We start from the raw sequence: 16924 nt of genomic DNA, 5'->3' as shown, positions 1-16924 counted from the left end.
ATTAATGGTGGAGCCTCGTTTCCTAGCTCACTTCTAATAATACCACATGGAGCATGCCACAAGCCCTCCCAAAATCAAGGTACCTTGTACCTTCTGCTTTCTCCTGCCCCTCTGCCTCCTTTCTCATCCAACAGCCCTGCTGCCTTGTCAAAGACAGCACCTGGGCTAGTTTACTGTCATTCACTTTTGGCAAATTCAAATTGGCTGTTGCACATCAACATATTCTCTAAGGAGGTACAAACTATTTGTTTAAAAGTTTATTTACTGTGTCTGTTCAACTGAGTTTGCAGCTGCCCCTGTCTCAGGACAGGTCTCTGTTGTACACTGGCTGGAGCAGTGTCTCAGTGTCACTGTCCTGCCCATTTGGTACAGCGCAAGTGTACACTGTGCACCCTGCCCAGATCTACAGGAACAACCCCAAATCAACAAAACCACCTTTGCAATAAAAAGACACGTATTCAGGGTTCAAATTTCTAAAATATTGCAATTTTAGGGAGTACATGGAGCTCAGGAAAAAGTGTTCTTGAAGACATGCCTCAGGCTCTGACTGAAAAAACCTGCGTTTCATTCTGTTTCTTCTTCTGTCAAAAACAATAGCTCTTTTGGACACCTTAATCTTGATCATAATTTCATTTTGACATAATGCTTTGTAAAACTTAAAAGAGGGCTGTGTTTTTTGATGAATTACCTTGTCTTAAAGTTTTTGAAATATAAAACAGTTTTTCTTGTCAACTCTGTACTTTTAATTTTGCTGTAATAAAAGTATAATATTGATTCAATATACCTTGTTGTGGAAGATTTCAAGAGGAAAAGCTGACCAAGAAATTATGACAAAAGAGAAGTTGCTCTTATTTGCATGCAGAAACAAGCATCTCGCCATCTAACTTGGCACTGTTTTCTCTAGCAATCACGAGCACAAATTCAGCAAAATGAACTCTCCCATTTTGAAAATATAAGCCATTAAGCCATACCTGTGATCTATGGAAGGTGCTTAATTCCATCTACATGTTTCCTATGATTAGATGCCGGGCTCTCTTCTGTCTGATTTTTCCCTTGTTTAGCTATTAAGCAGAGCTTTCCCCTCCAGTAATGAATACTACATCCAGATCTTTTTGGACAGCCAAACTACTGGTGCCTCTGTTTCAATTGAGTGAAAGCCTCAGAGGCACCTAAAACATTTACAGAAATCTACTGGGATTTTGTTGTTGTTTGTGATCTGAAATGAGCACCTAAATATTTGAAACGAAGTAAAAAACCTGAAATGACCAAATGACCACAAGCAGAGTTGTTTACACAGCTGCACCGGAAAAACTAGAGCAGTTTTTTAGCTCGTCGTTGTATTTGTTACAAGTAAGGGAAAGATTTGATGTAAAATTCCATCATCTGTATATCAAAAAGCGTGTTTCAGTTCTCTATCTCAACCACACATTTCTCTTCCTGTTAGCATCTGGGTCACTTTCTCTGCCTGACCAGACCCACTAAACCAATTAATATTAATTAGAAATAGCAAGAAATACGCAAGAGTTGGAGTTGTTCAGCCTGGAGAAGAGGAAGATAAGGGACCCCAAGAGGTCTCTAGTCCAACCTGGGGCTCACACCAGGGCCAGCTCTGAGGTCACATCAGGTTGCTCCAGGCTTGATCCAGCTGGGTCTTGAAACTCCGAGTGCAGAGAATGTACCTCCCTGGGCAACCTGTCCCCCAATCAGACTACCTACTCTCAATAAGGGAGACCTTATTGAGGCCTTTCAGTACTTAAAAAGGGGCCTATAAGAAGACGGGGACAGAGTTTTTAGCAGGGTCTTCTGCAATAGGACAAGGGGTAATGGTTTTAAACTAAAAGAGGGGAGATTCAGGCATGACATGGAGAAGAAATTTTTACTACGAGGGTGTTGAAACACTAGCCTAGGTTTCCCAGAGAGGTGGTAGGTGCCCCATCCCTGGAGACACTCAAGGCCAGGCTGGACGAGGCTCTGAGCAACCCGATCTGGTTGAAGATGTCCCTGCTCATTGCAAGCGATTGGACCAGATGACCTTTGAAAGTCTCTTCCAGCCCAAATTATTCTATGATTCTATTAATAATAACCAGAATTAACTAATAATAGTAAAAAATACTTCTAAGCCATTTTAGGATCTAGCTATGGCACCATTAGCAAGTGATGTGCCCAGTAGGATGGGGCCTAGGTAGTGAAACAGTTTGTGCTGGTGTCCTGATGCCTACGCTCCCTACATGCATTTTAGAGGTTTTATTTCCTAGTAATCCCAGCATGGTTCCACTGATTAAACTCCCTTTAATGGCTGGAGCACACTTTTTGGCTCAGTTTCACCCCACGGAAGTGTCTGCTGATGCATCTGAGACTGCTCTACAATTCAAATCAAAGCAAATTTGGAAATTTCTAATGTAGATGTGGCCCAAATAAAGAACAAGTAAAATATACTGGAAAGAGTCAGAAAAGCAGCTTTAACACGGCTAAAGTAATTCTGTATTAGCAGAGATTAGCTAATATTAATGCCAAAATCAACTTGGTCATTTCCAACATTAACTCAAATCTCATTAAGTAAAAATAGAGCTAAAATAAATACTTGAAATAGCAAATAGCTCCTTGTAAGACATGAGTACCTATAAAATTTCCCCTTAATGTAAAATAATTAAATAAGGTAGCAGAGTAGGAAGGGGCAGGATACTGCTTTTGAAATTTATCATTTAGCCATTACGTTCAGTAGGTAAAACAGGTTTTGTTCATATCCTTTCCATACTTGAATGGTCTGCACTTTAGTGTAATCTCAGCTTAATTTGCAAAAAATGCCTTACCCTTTAACCAAAATGTTTTTAACCTAGAGGGAAAAAGAACATTAAACAGTCCAGGATGTAGCCTGCACCAATAAGACTTAATTGTGCCAGAGCTTTGGGCAGTAGCCTTTCGTACGTGTTGTTTGCACTCTTTTTGCTCGAGTCTTTGCATAAAGCATTCTGAAGTACAAAATTTACTGAAAGCAGGTAAAAAGCTAATTAAAAGATGCTGAAAGGGAAACTAAACCTCACTTCGATTCCTGCTTCTTCCAAACAGAAAAAAAAAAAAGAGTTGTTCCAAACATATGAGGTCACATTTTCTAAGGGGTTTTTCAGTCTGTATTTATTAATCTCAGTTTTGCATCTGCTTCTACACTCAAACATCTCTGTCTCTGTTTTCTCCATGCAATTTGTGGACACAGATGTAGGTTTCATACATAGCAGGCAGATGCAGGTGCTAAATTGGAAAACGCAAATGCTGTGGATGATTGAAAAATGGAGAGTTCTCTGTATGAGGCCTCCTTGGAATTCTGGACCAGAATACAGATTTCATGGATTTCATTCAAATACAGAAAATACAGGTATGTGATTCCTATTTTTAAAATTAAAAAACTGCTGCACATTTGCCTAAGACAAGACATTTTCAAAATTCTCCTTATTTGGGCTTTTTTTTTCCACTGGAAACAATTATAGGTTACATCTTAATGAAAATCCATTGCATATATTAAGAGGGGGTTTTGTGCATATAATTTGATTAGATTTCATTGTAAAACTGTTCTTTTTAAGAGAGAGTATGCAATAATATTGCTGCGACTGTTTTCAAACAGGTATCAACTAGTTTATACATAGAAGCTCAACTACTTTTGTGAGTAAAATATGATAAAAAAGAGAGAATCCAAACTCACTCATGCATCAGTGACCGCGCCACGGTGTTTCCGTGAACGTGAGATTCATAGAACAAGGTGTATAAGTATGGCAGCAGTGAGTATCTGATCCGAAGTGTAGCACGAGAAATCTTGGCAAACTCTGCTCCGAACACGGCTGGGTCTTGTTCCTGTTAAGAAAAAGTCTTTATTTGTGCTGAGCATTTTTAACAGGGACTGCAAATGCAAGAGAGAAACTGCGTGCAACCTAAGGAGACCTGTGGCTGGCATGATGATACAAAAATGAATATTTAAATAAGAAAAAGCATTGATTTGCAAACTGGAAGATGTATTAAGAACAATATGTTATTACCAAACTAATATTTGTATAAAATTTTTCAACTTGAAAAATTCTGGTGATTTCAGGGAGATGATTCTCTACCGTGGTGTATGTGAGCCATCTGCAACCACCCCTAACCTCGTCATGGGAGGGGAGCTAGGGTTTCATGTCTGTGCTCGGGAATAGATGCCCTGTCTCTAGAAATCAATTTATCCTGGAAATGGAAGCCCTCTGGACAGAGAAGGTGAAACACAGGAAAAAGGGAAGACTGATAATCTGTAAAACTAAGGCAAAAGCATAATTAAATTGCCCAATAATATAAAGGCAAATCTATTTAAAAGTAAGAGTAAATTCATGGCCCTGCTGAAGCCAACAGGAGCAACTGAAGTCACGGCATGCAGTGGGGAAAATATTTCACCCATACAAAGAAGCTTGATTTTCTCCTCCTGTGTCCACCATTTCAGGATGTCCTGACTAAGGGGACACCTACACATCAGCAGTGCTCCTCGCCTCCTCGTCCTTGGAGAGGGGGCACATGTGCTGGATCCCACCATCAAGAGGACAGGTTTAAGCAACCTGTCTACACTCATTGGGTGCTTCTGATCTACTTCAAGGCACCCTTGAGTGTCCCCTGTGACGGGATGCAGAACACAGCCCAGGCCAGTGCTGATACAAGAAAATTACTTCTTTGATTCCTCCTGTCTGACCTTCTCCCATTCCAAACCAAGTCAGCTAACAAGTCACATGGTTGCCTCCCTCCTTCACAAAATTTTCCTGTAATACTCACTTTTCTCATTAAAATGGAAGAAGTATGATGAATTCCAAGGATAATGAAACATAAAAGGAACAGAAGTAACAAAGCTTTTTATATTATCTAGTCCTTTTCAGACATGAAAAGTATTAATTAAACCCTTTGAAATCTCCAATGGATTAGGCAAAGTGGATATTTTAGGTTTCACTTTAACACTAAACTTAATATTAATTAAACTTAATATTTAAGTTAAATTTCTCCATTATTATGTTTACATCAGAATTAGTCACTGATAATATTCCCTGCTGGCTCTGAGCTCCAGAGCATCCATCTATTATTTCAAAATTGTGCTATATTTTTACCACTATTCTGACACTGTACAAATATTGTCTAAGTTCACAAAAGAAACAAAACAAAACAAAACAGTCAGACTTCTTGGGTGATGCTGAGTCACCAAAAATGCCTTGTTCATTTCTTTCAGTGAACACAATGTTTTGAATAGATTAGGCAGTCCAATAAAACAAAATGTATCTTCTGTTACTTCTGTCATTCAGTCAACACTGAGCTGCAGCTCCCATCACATAGACCCATTGCTCTTTTCCTGGTTTTTAAATTGTGCGTATGTGATTAATACCCAGTCACCCAGATCAGAGCCCATTGCGTGCCCAAAGGGGCAAGCAAACATACATACTTAAGGTGCTTCTGACTTCAGTGAAAAGAGGTAAATAGGAAATATCCATCAACAACCGCAGGTAACACCTCACAGACATTTTTTCTCCTAGAGAGAAATATGTCAGCATGTCTCAGGGATCCCCAAGATAATTCCTGACCCTCCTAATGAGGGTCAGCACTACAGCTTAGTATTCCTGCATTTGCCCAATTGCTGAATGTCTGTCATACTTTCATGCAGAGACAGAGGTCTTTCTGGGGGTGTAAATGTTGCAATACTTCAATGACTCAACTTCAAAGAAAACTGAAGCTGAGCTAATAAGCTGAGCTCCAGCATTGTGCAGAGCAGCTTACAAAAGGGAAAAAAAAAAAAAGAAAGAAAAAGAAAAAAAAATACATTTCTTAAACTAGCAGAACCATTTCGTTGTGGCTGCAGAAGATAAACACAGTGTACTTACATGAGCTGCAAGACCTTCGAACTGTTCATAGTTAGAAATAACCTGATACTTCTTCCTATCTGAGACAAGACTTGAAAGGACTTTATGATAAGTCAAAGCCAGGGCATGGGTCTGGACTAAGATTGCATCCTCCTTATGGGCTCACTGGCTTTTTTTAGTCTTTGTTCCATCTTGGTTGATAATGCTGTCGCCATTGCTGGCTCTCCTTGGAGTTCTCACATTTGTCTGGGGTTTGTAACTGTGGCATTTGTCTCAAACTTGCTGTTAAAAAGCAAGGATTGTTTAGAATGCCTACTTCACCCTTCCTGTGACACCTATTATAGTTACAGAAATATGGAAAAAAAAGAGTAAATAAGGGAGTAGGAAGGTGTTCTGAGACCCACTGGTTCTTAAATAAAACCTGGGCTTCTGTAGGTAAAAGATGGATGGGACAAATCTTATCAGCAACATGGAAAGACCATTTTCTGATTTTCTGTCATTCAAAGTGTACGGTACACATTTCTGCATGGCTTTCAGATGGTAGATACTACATATTTTCTAGCATTTCTATGTAATCTTTACATTATGGCGGGGAAAAATTTATACTGTGCAGAATAATTCCTGTTCTCGGTGCAGCACTCCTTTCCACCTGCCGCTCCAGTTCACCCAAGAATGGCAGGTTAATTTCTGAGAAAGTAATACAAATCACCATCATGTAATCATAGACTACAGCTTTATGTAACTTAGTTTACTTACTCTATTTCCCTCTGCATTGTGGTTTCTGGAAAATGGATAGAAAGAGCCAAGCTGCATCCAGCGCAAGCACAATTCATAGGTGGTGTTATAGTTAAAACCGCAGATATCAGCACCAACCTAAAGAAAAAATAAAATAATTGGATGAGTGTTTGTGATTGTGACTGAGGCCCAAAAATAAGAAACCACAGAAGTTTGATAATAAAAATAATTTTCAGAAGGAGGTACCTATTTCTGATGACTTCATAAGAATGCTCCATGGTGATACGAATTTTTATGGGACTGAGATTGTACTGGGTCCTGAAACACTAATATCACTGTGGAGGATCTGACTGTATTTCAGTAATTCTGCAAATTCTCCAGTCCAGCTTGCAAAACCAGAAATATATGGAGGGACCTCAGTGATAGAATACATAATATAAAGAGATGGGGTTTGGATGGCATGCAGTGATTTAATCTGAATCTAGCGGTGCTATTTTTGTTTCTCTTCAGCCAGCCAAGATTGATGACATTTAGCTTTTTTTCTAATCTGCAGCTTCTTATGCTGTGGAGGCCGTTACTGCTGGCCATCTCAAGCAGCTTATTTCAGAGAACATTTGAGTTAATTTCAAGTGGTATTGTTTCCGAGCCAGCTGCTGCTGAAAGACACCAGACTTACGTAGGGGATGCCAAAGAGATTGAATTCCAGGATTCCAATGATTGACCGGTGCATGTCCTTCCACTGAGAGAAGTTGTCACCCAGCCAGTGGCCACCATGCTTCCCACTGCCAACAAACGTAGACCGACTCAAGACGAACGCTCGCTTTCCAGTTGCCTGCTGGGCAGCGCTGGAAAGAAATGCAACAAGATCATTAAAAAGAAGAACGGTAACTGAAAGTCATATGATCAGCCTGAGCTTTCAGGTACAATTTTACCTGGAAGGGTGTTATTCATGAAAAAATTATTATTGTGGTCCTAAGTCACATGAAAATGTGACTGCAAGACTGCAAATAATGGCAAGTTTTACTCAGTGGCCAAAATAAAAAACTAAAATCTATCCGATCCACAAAACAATTTGTTTCAGGCATTTTTAGTCTTCCTAAAAATAACTTGTGTTTAATTTATTCTCAACAGTGTTTCAAACTGAAAAATTGGAACATAATTTCCTTTCTGTATTACTACAATTAATTTACTGTCCTACAGGTTCCTAAAAAACAGTATAGCATGTATTTTTTTCAATATAGGGTTTATTTAGAGATTTGTATTGGCAAGTAAAGTTCTAATATCCTGGAAATGAAAACAAACAAACAAAAAAATCAGAACAATATGTGAACATCTTAAAAAAAAAAAATCAATATGGAAAGCAAAAATGTAATAATTCAAAATGTCACGCCCATCCTTGTAAGATTGCCTATGGTTTTCTGTCATTGTTTGATATATGAGATTTCATAACAGAATTAGTTGTGTAATGAATATTTCCTTGCCTTATGAAAATAATTTTGCTGCATCACCAGAAAATCAAGGAAGTACAATATGCCTTACTAACAAATCTGTTACAAAATTCCTCAACATAGGGTAATCTCTGTACATAATTACATATTGCAATATTATATATTACAGGAACTCAAATTCAACTCTGTTTTAATACGATTTGGGCAACACGACTTAGATTCTCTGGGAAATCCTAGCATGAAATATTAATCATGCTGTTCACCATCCACCTTCTCCTCCCTTTCCTTAATGAGATTTGATCAAGAGCTCTTTCATCCATATTCGTAATGGCCAATGTTCAGTATTGGTTCTGTAATGGCACAGAGCCTTTAAAATGCTTCAATATTTATTTCCAAAGCAAAAAAAAAAAAAACCCAACAGCTTTCATTCAAGAGTAAACCAATTAACCTTATGGGCCACATGCAGCAAGAGGTGCAGTTGCTGAACCGTGCAGAACCTGCTGGTTCTGGGTTGCAGGTGCACTGCTTGGCCAAATAACTGTACAAGACTCCATGTGCTTTGTAAAAATGGCACTTTGGAGCTTTTTCATGGCTGTCTTGATTATAAGTCCGCTCCTCTGGCTGTGCAGCACAAGTCTTTGGCTCCATTTGCAAATGCAGGTGCTGATGAGGGCAACATTGGATCAACTCAACTATGACCCAGAGCTGCATAAACAATTTGCAACAACTAATTTATTGAATAAATTTCAGTCTATCGTAAATCATTGCTGAACAGGTTCTAATGTTAAATTTTTTGATTGAAATTATTTACAGAATATTATGTGCAAATAACCCCTTGTGTTGAACTATGCACAAGTAGATTGCTGTTAGGCCGTGTATCCAAATTCAAGCCATTTGACACAGGTCAGATGACACATTTACTGTTCTCTGGCTGCCTTAGAATAATTCTGAAAATTGTTTTTATACGATTATGAACTTGTCATTCGTTTTCAGCCAATATCCTGCAATTGATGCCACTTTGCTAAATATTCCTGTCAGTAATTTAATTTAATATATTATTTGTGAAGTTCAAATGCAGAAAGGATATACAATGAGCCTTGAAAATAACACATTTTAGAAACCCAAATTAATAAGTATGAAAAATTCTCCACCACACTTTCACAGGTCTGCAGCGAATCCTGCCTTTGCTTATGCTTTTGGTGGTGTTCTCCAGAGTTGAAGGACTCTCTACATTTGGCTGAGCAAGATATGTGGGGTTTTTTTGGAAGAAGCCCTGAAAAAGAGTACTGCAGGAACAGGGAAGGTTCACAGGCCTGGGGGAGGCTGCCATACAGCAGCCATTGTCCCAGCAGGGTTGGTCCAGGTTAGCATGGCCAGGACAGCACACATGCCAAAGAGGCTGGGGCAGATGTGCCGGCACACAGAGGTTTTCCTGTTAAATTCACAGAGTCTGCCCCAGGCAATTGGCTTTGCTGACACAGAGCCTGAATAAAGCTAAAAAATATTGTGAACAAATCCAAAGCCTCTATTTGAACAGTGTTACCAGTGTTTTGTGTTCTGCTGGACCCCACACTGTGCAGGAGACAAATCCCAGTGAAGACACCAGTGGTGGGAGGATCCTTGCTGAGACTGGGATGCAGAGGCCCAAAACCCACACTACCTCCTGTATGTCATAGCTGGGCTGGGTGGCCAGTGAGGTTCAGAGTTTGAGGGCTTTCTGCTCCTTCTCTGGAAAGCTGGGCTGCTCTCCAGCCAGGCCCACAAGAGCTGACAAACTGCTTCTGGCTTTTACCCAGTTCTTCCCCTCCCCCAGGCTTGGAGTATAAAATACAAGTGCATCATCACCGTAAGTAGGCTCACTTAGCCATGTCCTCTGGATGCTATCACAATACAACTGCTGAAAATGAGTGCTAAATACTGAAATAAGCCAGCACTAGGACCCCTGCTTTGGCACTTACTTTGCAGTATTAAACTTATCTATGTTTTAGCTCAGTCTCTCCTGGAAAAGCCTGCTTTGCCCATTTGATTTAATCCAACAGCTAGCTAGCTGTCCGCTGTCATTCCAGCTGCACAGCAACAGTCTGCCTGCGTAAGCTGGTTTTTAGTGCTTCCCAGCTGCAAAATAAGTTTTACAGTAGCTGACAGCCACTGTGCTGCAATGCAGCTCTGCCCTCCTGGACCAACCGAGCCCCAAGCCCAAATGCAAAATGTTGCCTGCCAGGAACAGGAGGCAGTTCCAGAAGCAGCTGAGGGAGCTGCGCAGTTTGGATCCTGCACCAGCAGTGACAGAAGCTCCTTTGCTTGGGCCACAGCAACAAAGGGATGGAAATATTCCCCTGGCACCACAGAAGGCTGCCCTGCGAAGGATAGGAACATCTTGTCATAGTTATACAAAAGCAGCAGCTGAGGAGTCAGGCCCTACAAGTAGATCCTGATCCTAGCTAAGAAAAGTAAAATTGGAAAAGATTCTGTTTCTTCTTCCAAGATTCTCGTTTCTTGAAAGTTCTTACTAAATGACAAACAACAAAATGAAGCACAGGGTGCTTTCTTATTAGACATAACTACAGATTTCCCAGGTAACATCAGCAGCTTTTAAAACATATTTTCATCACCCAAAATCTGCTTAGAAATACTTAGAAAACTTACTGGAAAGTTGGTGCTGTCTGTGACCAGCCGAAGAGAGAGTGTGTGTTATAGTGCTCTCCCAGGTAAGTCTTGGAGTCAGGACACAATGTCTTCTGTGCCAGAGAATGATCAGAAATGCCTGAAAATGATACAGAACATTGTAAAATTATATACATCGCAGTTCAAATCTCTTCATATTTCTACTCTTGAAAAAAATCCTTCCCAAAGGATTTGGGAAGAGGAAAAGCTGAAATTCCAGATCTGCACTGATTAGGGTTAACATGTAGCCATGAATACCTGCTTGCAGACAGGCACGTGCCCTCAGGAGGGTGAGAGGACTGAGTAAACACTGCCAATTAATTTTAAGTTTTATGTCCAATAATTCAAAATATCTGTACAGATATCATGTATTCAGTAATTAATAGCCAGAAAGAAAATTTCTGCATTGTTGAATTGAGAATGTACCTACGTATTTTTCTACATAGCGACAAATCTTACTTAATGTCAAAGATGCTGCAAGAAAAACAAACAAACAGATAAACAAACAAACAAAACCAACAAACACAAACCCAACCAACCAACACAGAACTAGAAATTCAGATGCCCAGGGAACTCGTATGGTTGAGTGAAATCACAAGACCCTGGTTTGCATGTCACTCAGCTGCAGATGTGCAGATGTAGGGAGGCAGCACAATTCTGCCCTATCATGGCAAAATTCACACAGAGACTCAAGCCTGACCCTCTCTTCTCCTGAGGCATCTCAGACTAAAAGCCGGCAGGACCGAGTGGCCCCAAGCAGCACTGCGAGTGACGACTGGGGAGGGTGGGAGGTGCGCAGGGAAGGAGGCATGAAGTGCAGCAATCCACAGGGTGTCATCTGCTGTGGCCTGATACGCTGCACAGGAGAGAGCAAGGACAGATTATAGGGCGTATATTCACATGATTATCCAGTGACTCTTTCCATCAGCAGGTCACAGGCAGTGGGGTAGCAGTAGCTTTTTGCCTTCAGCCTTGGTTGGGAGTAGCCTGAGGTCAGTGGCACAGCACAGATTTAGCTGAGCTGAGGGGAAGGAACATGAGGCACAGACTGGCTGCACAGATGCTGCCTGGTCTTTGATCCCATATTAAGGAGATGCTAGCAAAGCCCATTCAGTGTGGAAAACATGGTTCTCATCCTCTGCAGGTAACCTCCATGAAAATGCCACCTGAAGTTCAGCAGGAATTGGGCAAGTCAGATTATACGGTGTATTTATTTTTAGAGATGAAGTTGAAAATGTTAGAAAACTCTCTCAGAAGAAGATAGATTCTCAAATATTCTTCTTTTGCATGCTTCATTAGGTGGATGCACTATTGTAAATATTTCTCCATGAGCAAGCAATCTCACTGCCTAATCGCACTTTACTGTGCATTTGCAGTTCATTACTACAAAGTGCATTTCTCTGTACCTGAAACCCAATTAGTGTCTCTACTCTGCTGTACCACCACAATTGGAATCCTCCTGTTTGGAGCTTTAGACACAAAGACTCCAGTGTGGCTGATCTGCATCAGAAATAACTTAATTACAGGCAATTTCCAAGTAACTTTGACTGATATGGCTTTGAAGAAGACACTAAGGTTCTGGGGAAAGTCACACTTAATGTTTCAGTGGCACTTAATTATTAGCCCCATAAAATTAAGGTGGAATATGAAAGAAAATGCTGTTACATGAGTCACATTTTCGTGTTTCATTTTTATTTGAATATTTTGTATTCTGCCTCAGTAATACTGATTATTTTACAATTGCATATTAATCTTCAGTATAAAGTGTTTTATAGAAAATTGTTTTGAAGGACATCTGGTTTTAGAAGTTCAAAGCATGGTTATGTGTAATCATGGTTATAACTTAGATAAGCAGGCTGAAGGCTAGATTGACAAAAAGCCTGAGGCACAGAGCCTGGGACTTGCGCAGATTCAGTCACCTAGGACAACAGTGAGCCCCCAAAACCCTGCCAGCCCCAGGGAGGTCTTAATGTCTTGTTTGGACTAAGCAACTTAGGCCTCACCTCACACCTACACCAGTCAAGAGCTTTGACAGCCAAGGGCATGCACAGCATTGGCATAAAGTGGAATATAAAAGAAAGCCCTTAAACAGTGGCTGAAAACAGATTTCCTCCTGCACCCTGGAGAAAATGCTTCAAGTTACTGTCTGCAGAAGGGACACCAAGACTGAGTCGTAGGTGCATCCTTGCATGAGAAGAAGCATATCAGAGAGAGAAACTGGGCTCAAAACGGCCCTGTCCTCAGCACCCTTTGTTGTCCTTACATGTCATGTAGATACATAATATCTAGGTTTCCTAGTCTGACTCCTCTATAATGGCTCAGACTTCAGTGTTAGTTGTTGTAAAGTTCAGCTTCATGGCTCAGAAGCCTTTTTATGCATCCACTCCTTAATCCTTTTTTATTGTGAGTGTAAAGGCAGCTCTGCTGTTTTGGCCATCTCCCCCAAAGTCTCATATCTTTTTTTGCAGCTCTGAATGCTGACAAAAATGGAGGTAACTTTAGGCAAAGGTGGAAATATCTCATCAGTTCCTGGACGTTGGTCAATGACAAGACCCATAGGGCCTGTATACAACAGTTACAATCAGCAGTTTCCCCGCAAAGAGAACAAACAGCAAAACATAATTAAAAGCTCTGGTTCTTGTTTCAATAATTTACAATATTTTTATAATTTGTCATACTTTTGTTATGTTTATGTTTCTCTTGTATTCGGAGTGAAAAGAAATGAGATTTAATAAATAACATGAAGAATTCACATGACAGTACCACAGCCTGAAGGGAAAAAGGGGACATTTCCAATACTTCACTGTCGATTACTCACTTACGTATCAAATTCCTGCTGCATATTAGCATTGCTTGGGCAGCACAGTTTTCCTGGGGAAATGTTGGCTGGATTAATCGCCAGGACCACTGGCACTAATTGTAAGTACTCATGGCTTCCCAGGGGAGAATGAGCATGTCATTAACTCAGCTACTGGAAGAAGTATTCCCATCCCTATCAGTCTCCCATAGGCCTGGGCATTTTTAAACTTGCTTTTAGCCCATTTCTAGTAAGGCAACGACAATTTTTTCCCTAAGATAGAGAAAAGATATTGACTTAAAGCATCAGGGAGACACCATCTTCCTTATCACGGGCTGTGGAAAAGGCAGAGACTGCCCAGCCCTGGGACTAGAAGTGGTGGTGGTAAGGCAGAAGGGTTACTCCTTCCATAAATCTGCAGCTGCGTTACAGTATATAGGTACCTTGCCCCTTCTCTGATGCAGACCTGTTGCTCAGAGAAGGGCAGAGAAGGTCATTGTTCTAGTCCTGTTACAAGGCAGCCCCAGTGACAGATGTAAGTGCCTTATATTTGATACTCCACCAAAGCTGAGACAATGGAGTCCTGGACAAACATGCAACTGAATGCACAGAATAGGCAGGGAAAGATGGAAAATGAGAAGATGGATTTTTTTCCTAAGAAATAGCCTATCCAAGATTTAAAAAGAAGAAAAAAAATGTCAAGGAAGCTTTACTTACTAGGAACGTAAGGTGGGTTGTTGAGATCGTTAACAGCACACCCAGGATACTGGCCTGTTAAGAAATTGGACGGTTCGTTCATATCCTTTAATAAAGAGAGTAAGACACACGTCAGAAGCCTCATTTTCTTTTTTTAAAAGAAGGGAGGGCAAATTTAATGAGACATACAATCCAAATCCCGTCGTAGTCCAGGACATCCTTAAACTCCAGACACATCTGGGTCCACCACTCAGCTGTCCTGGGGTTGGTGTAGTCAGGAAACACAGAGTCACCGGGGGGCCAGGCCTGGAGGTCACAGGTATAACAACTGGTTGTCTTCTCATTTCTGTTACACAGCTGCTTTATCACTTGGAAGCAGCACTAGACCAAATGCATGAAAGGACTGAATAAACCAACCTTTCCCACAGCAGGAGTTACACCATCGGAGTTGTTCACCCAGACTCCCATTTCTTCCCCAAGATCATAAGGCCTGTAAGTGCCTGGTTCTTCATCCTTAGTTATGAAAGGGTCCTGAAAACAGTGATTACACTTCCATTATCAAAATCACAAAGGTAACCATTACTTTCTATTTGTATATTTTAGAAAAAATTGGATTATGTTCTTAACGCAGATTGCAATAATATTGGAAGAAAATAACATTAAAATTTAATAAGAGTTCAGAGCACATAATAATTTAGGAAATGTCATTAAAGATATGTCAGGAGTATTTCATGTATAAGGCCAAAGTGATGTGAAATTATTAAATACCTTCATGTTTATTTTTCATAAGACACACTATATTCAAATTATTCTAAAGAAACCTAGATTCTACTTTCCCTGCTGCTGAGGTCCCTGCATGTCAGAGCAGGGTGCCACTCTGGGCACCCCCACACTTGGACACCTCTGGGTTTCCTCCAAGACAATCCTCATTCCAGTTGCCTCAGCATCAGCAGCTCTATGTTGGAATAACTAGAATTTCTCAAGGGGCTTGAAGTTAGGACACATTTGACCTCTAATAGACCTCATTAGCCCTCCCTTCAGATCCAGTGTCAGACAAGGGTGTTTTATGCCAGTTAGGTGCAGACAACCCCACTCATGCATGCCTGCAGGGCCATATGTCACTATTGTCCCCAGACATGAAGACCAGAGCGCTTTACACCCCATAGCTCATCTTTGCTGCCCCTTTCACTGCTTGGGGTGGTCACCACCTCCCATTGCTGCCAGTCGCATTGACACCGCCACTTTCTCTGCCCCAGGATGGCCATCAGTAGCCACCAAGTTCATCAAAATGGAGCCTCATCTACTCCTGGAAAGATGGTGGCCCACCATGCCAGTGAGTAATAAAGTCAGGAATAGTTTGAGATGTCAGTGAATTAAGATATGCTATTCAATTCTGCTCAGCAGTCAACTGTGACTAAAAGGAGATAAATGCATTTTCCAATATGTCCCTAATTGGGAGCAGCTATCTACTTTGTGTTATTTAGAACAGAAGAAGACTGAAGCCATTTTAGAAGAAGGGAATTCTTTACGTTTTTCTTAGAAAGTGTTAGCCCCTCAGGTTCTGCTTAAGGCAAAAAACTTTCAGTTATGAGACACAGTGGAGGAAAACATCACTGAAAAAACTCTTCTATTCACTTATAGCTTATGCAATAATTTAAGTGAACTTTAATTAAAATGTGATAGAAATCTAACTAATAAACTTCTTAAGAATAAAAAACATCCAATCCCAAATGGTAAATTTCTTTAAAGGGATGTTTTAAAGCTCATTTTAATATGTAAATGTATTGCCCGGTTTACTTGTAAGCCCTCTGACAGCTATAGCCCTGGAGAGGAAAGTATATTCTTCCATGCCTCAAAAACAAAAGCCTCTGCTAAATCCCTATCTTAAGTGCAAAATTATGTTCAACTTCAGCTATGTACCTGCAGCATCACCTCCATAAACAGTATGTGTCCATTACATTTTTTACTTGTTTAGTAGCTCAGCTGTAGAAAAAAGGAAACTGTCCATCTGCAATAATTATCTTATAATTGTGGAAAGGATGTCTCTCAAGGGACTTGAAGGCTGGAAGGAGTCAGCTTAATTAGCTACTCCTAATCCAAACTTCTGGTTTCCTTCAGCTGAAAGGTTATTCCAGTGCATACATCTAATACATTATGCAGGTTTAGCATCATCCTAAAGAGAACAAAACCCTCCTGTGCGTTCATGAGTTTTTTGTGGGGGAGGAAGTTCACATCTGTTAAATCTTCCCTAACTCATTTCTTTAGCAGCTGTTGGAGAGGAGGTGCTAAGCATCCCAAACTCCAACCGAATGCCTGAGACCTGGGGCACCCAGCGCTTACCCAGACAGACGCACTTCCACCTCTGGCTCCTAACATAGATTTTGATGCACATCCATAAAAACTCATCTCTGGAAATTTTAGCCTCTATAGCTCATAGAGCTAGACTTTAAAATGTTAAAGCTATCAAGCATATTTTGAATCATAAGCATGTTGCTATTTACTTTTAAGTAATTTATCATTCGTGTCATTCCTAGCTGTTTCTATTTTTAGTGTGATTTAATGGAAGGTATACAAGGTCTTTCATTAAAGCTTGTCTTCAGTAATAATGTTTATCATTTTACATTGTAGTCACTGTTACTTTTGGATCTTCTTTCTTTGTTTCTAAAGAATATATTTGTTCTGACTTGGCTGAAGCGTGCACATTATTCAGTGCAAAAATGATAATGAAGTATTAC

At 40.3% G+C, this 16924-nt stretch overlaps 1 protein-coding gene across 1 annotated transcript in view; it reads right to left on the bottom strand.

Annotated features, from left to right (window-relative positions):
- Positions 1–16924, bottom strand: part of LOC308052846 (sucrase-isomaltase, intestinal-like) — a gene marked incomplete at both ends in the record, with an annotated part of 77267 nt that overhangs the window by 29755 nt on the left and 30588 nt on the right. The window contains 6 exons of the mRNA XM_080363491.1: positions 6606–6722; positions 7261–7429; positions 10679–10796; positions 14211–14295; positions 14379–14495; positions 14607–14720. Coding sequence (XP_080219617.1) covers positions 6606–6722; positions 7261–7429; positions 10679–10796; positions 14211–14295; positions 14379–14495; positions 14607–14720 — 720 coding nt within the window. The remainder of the gene's footprint in view (positions 1–6605; positions 6723–7260; positions 7430–10678; positions 10797–14210; positions 14296–14378; positions 14496–14606; positions 14721–16924) is intronic.

The sequence above is a fragment of the Nesoenas mayeri genome (genome assembly GCF_963082525.1).
Source record: "Nesoenas mayeri genome assembly, chromosome: 1".
In the NCBI taxonomy this organism is placed as follows: Eukaryota; Metazoa; Chordata; class Aves; order Columbiformes; family Columbidae; genus Nesoenas; species Nesoenas mayeri.
The sequence above is the reverse complement of the archived record's forward strand: the minus strand, read 5'-3'. Positions and strand labels throughout refer to the sequence as shown.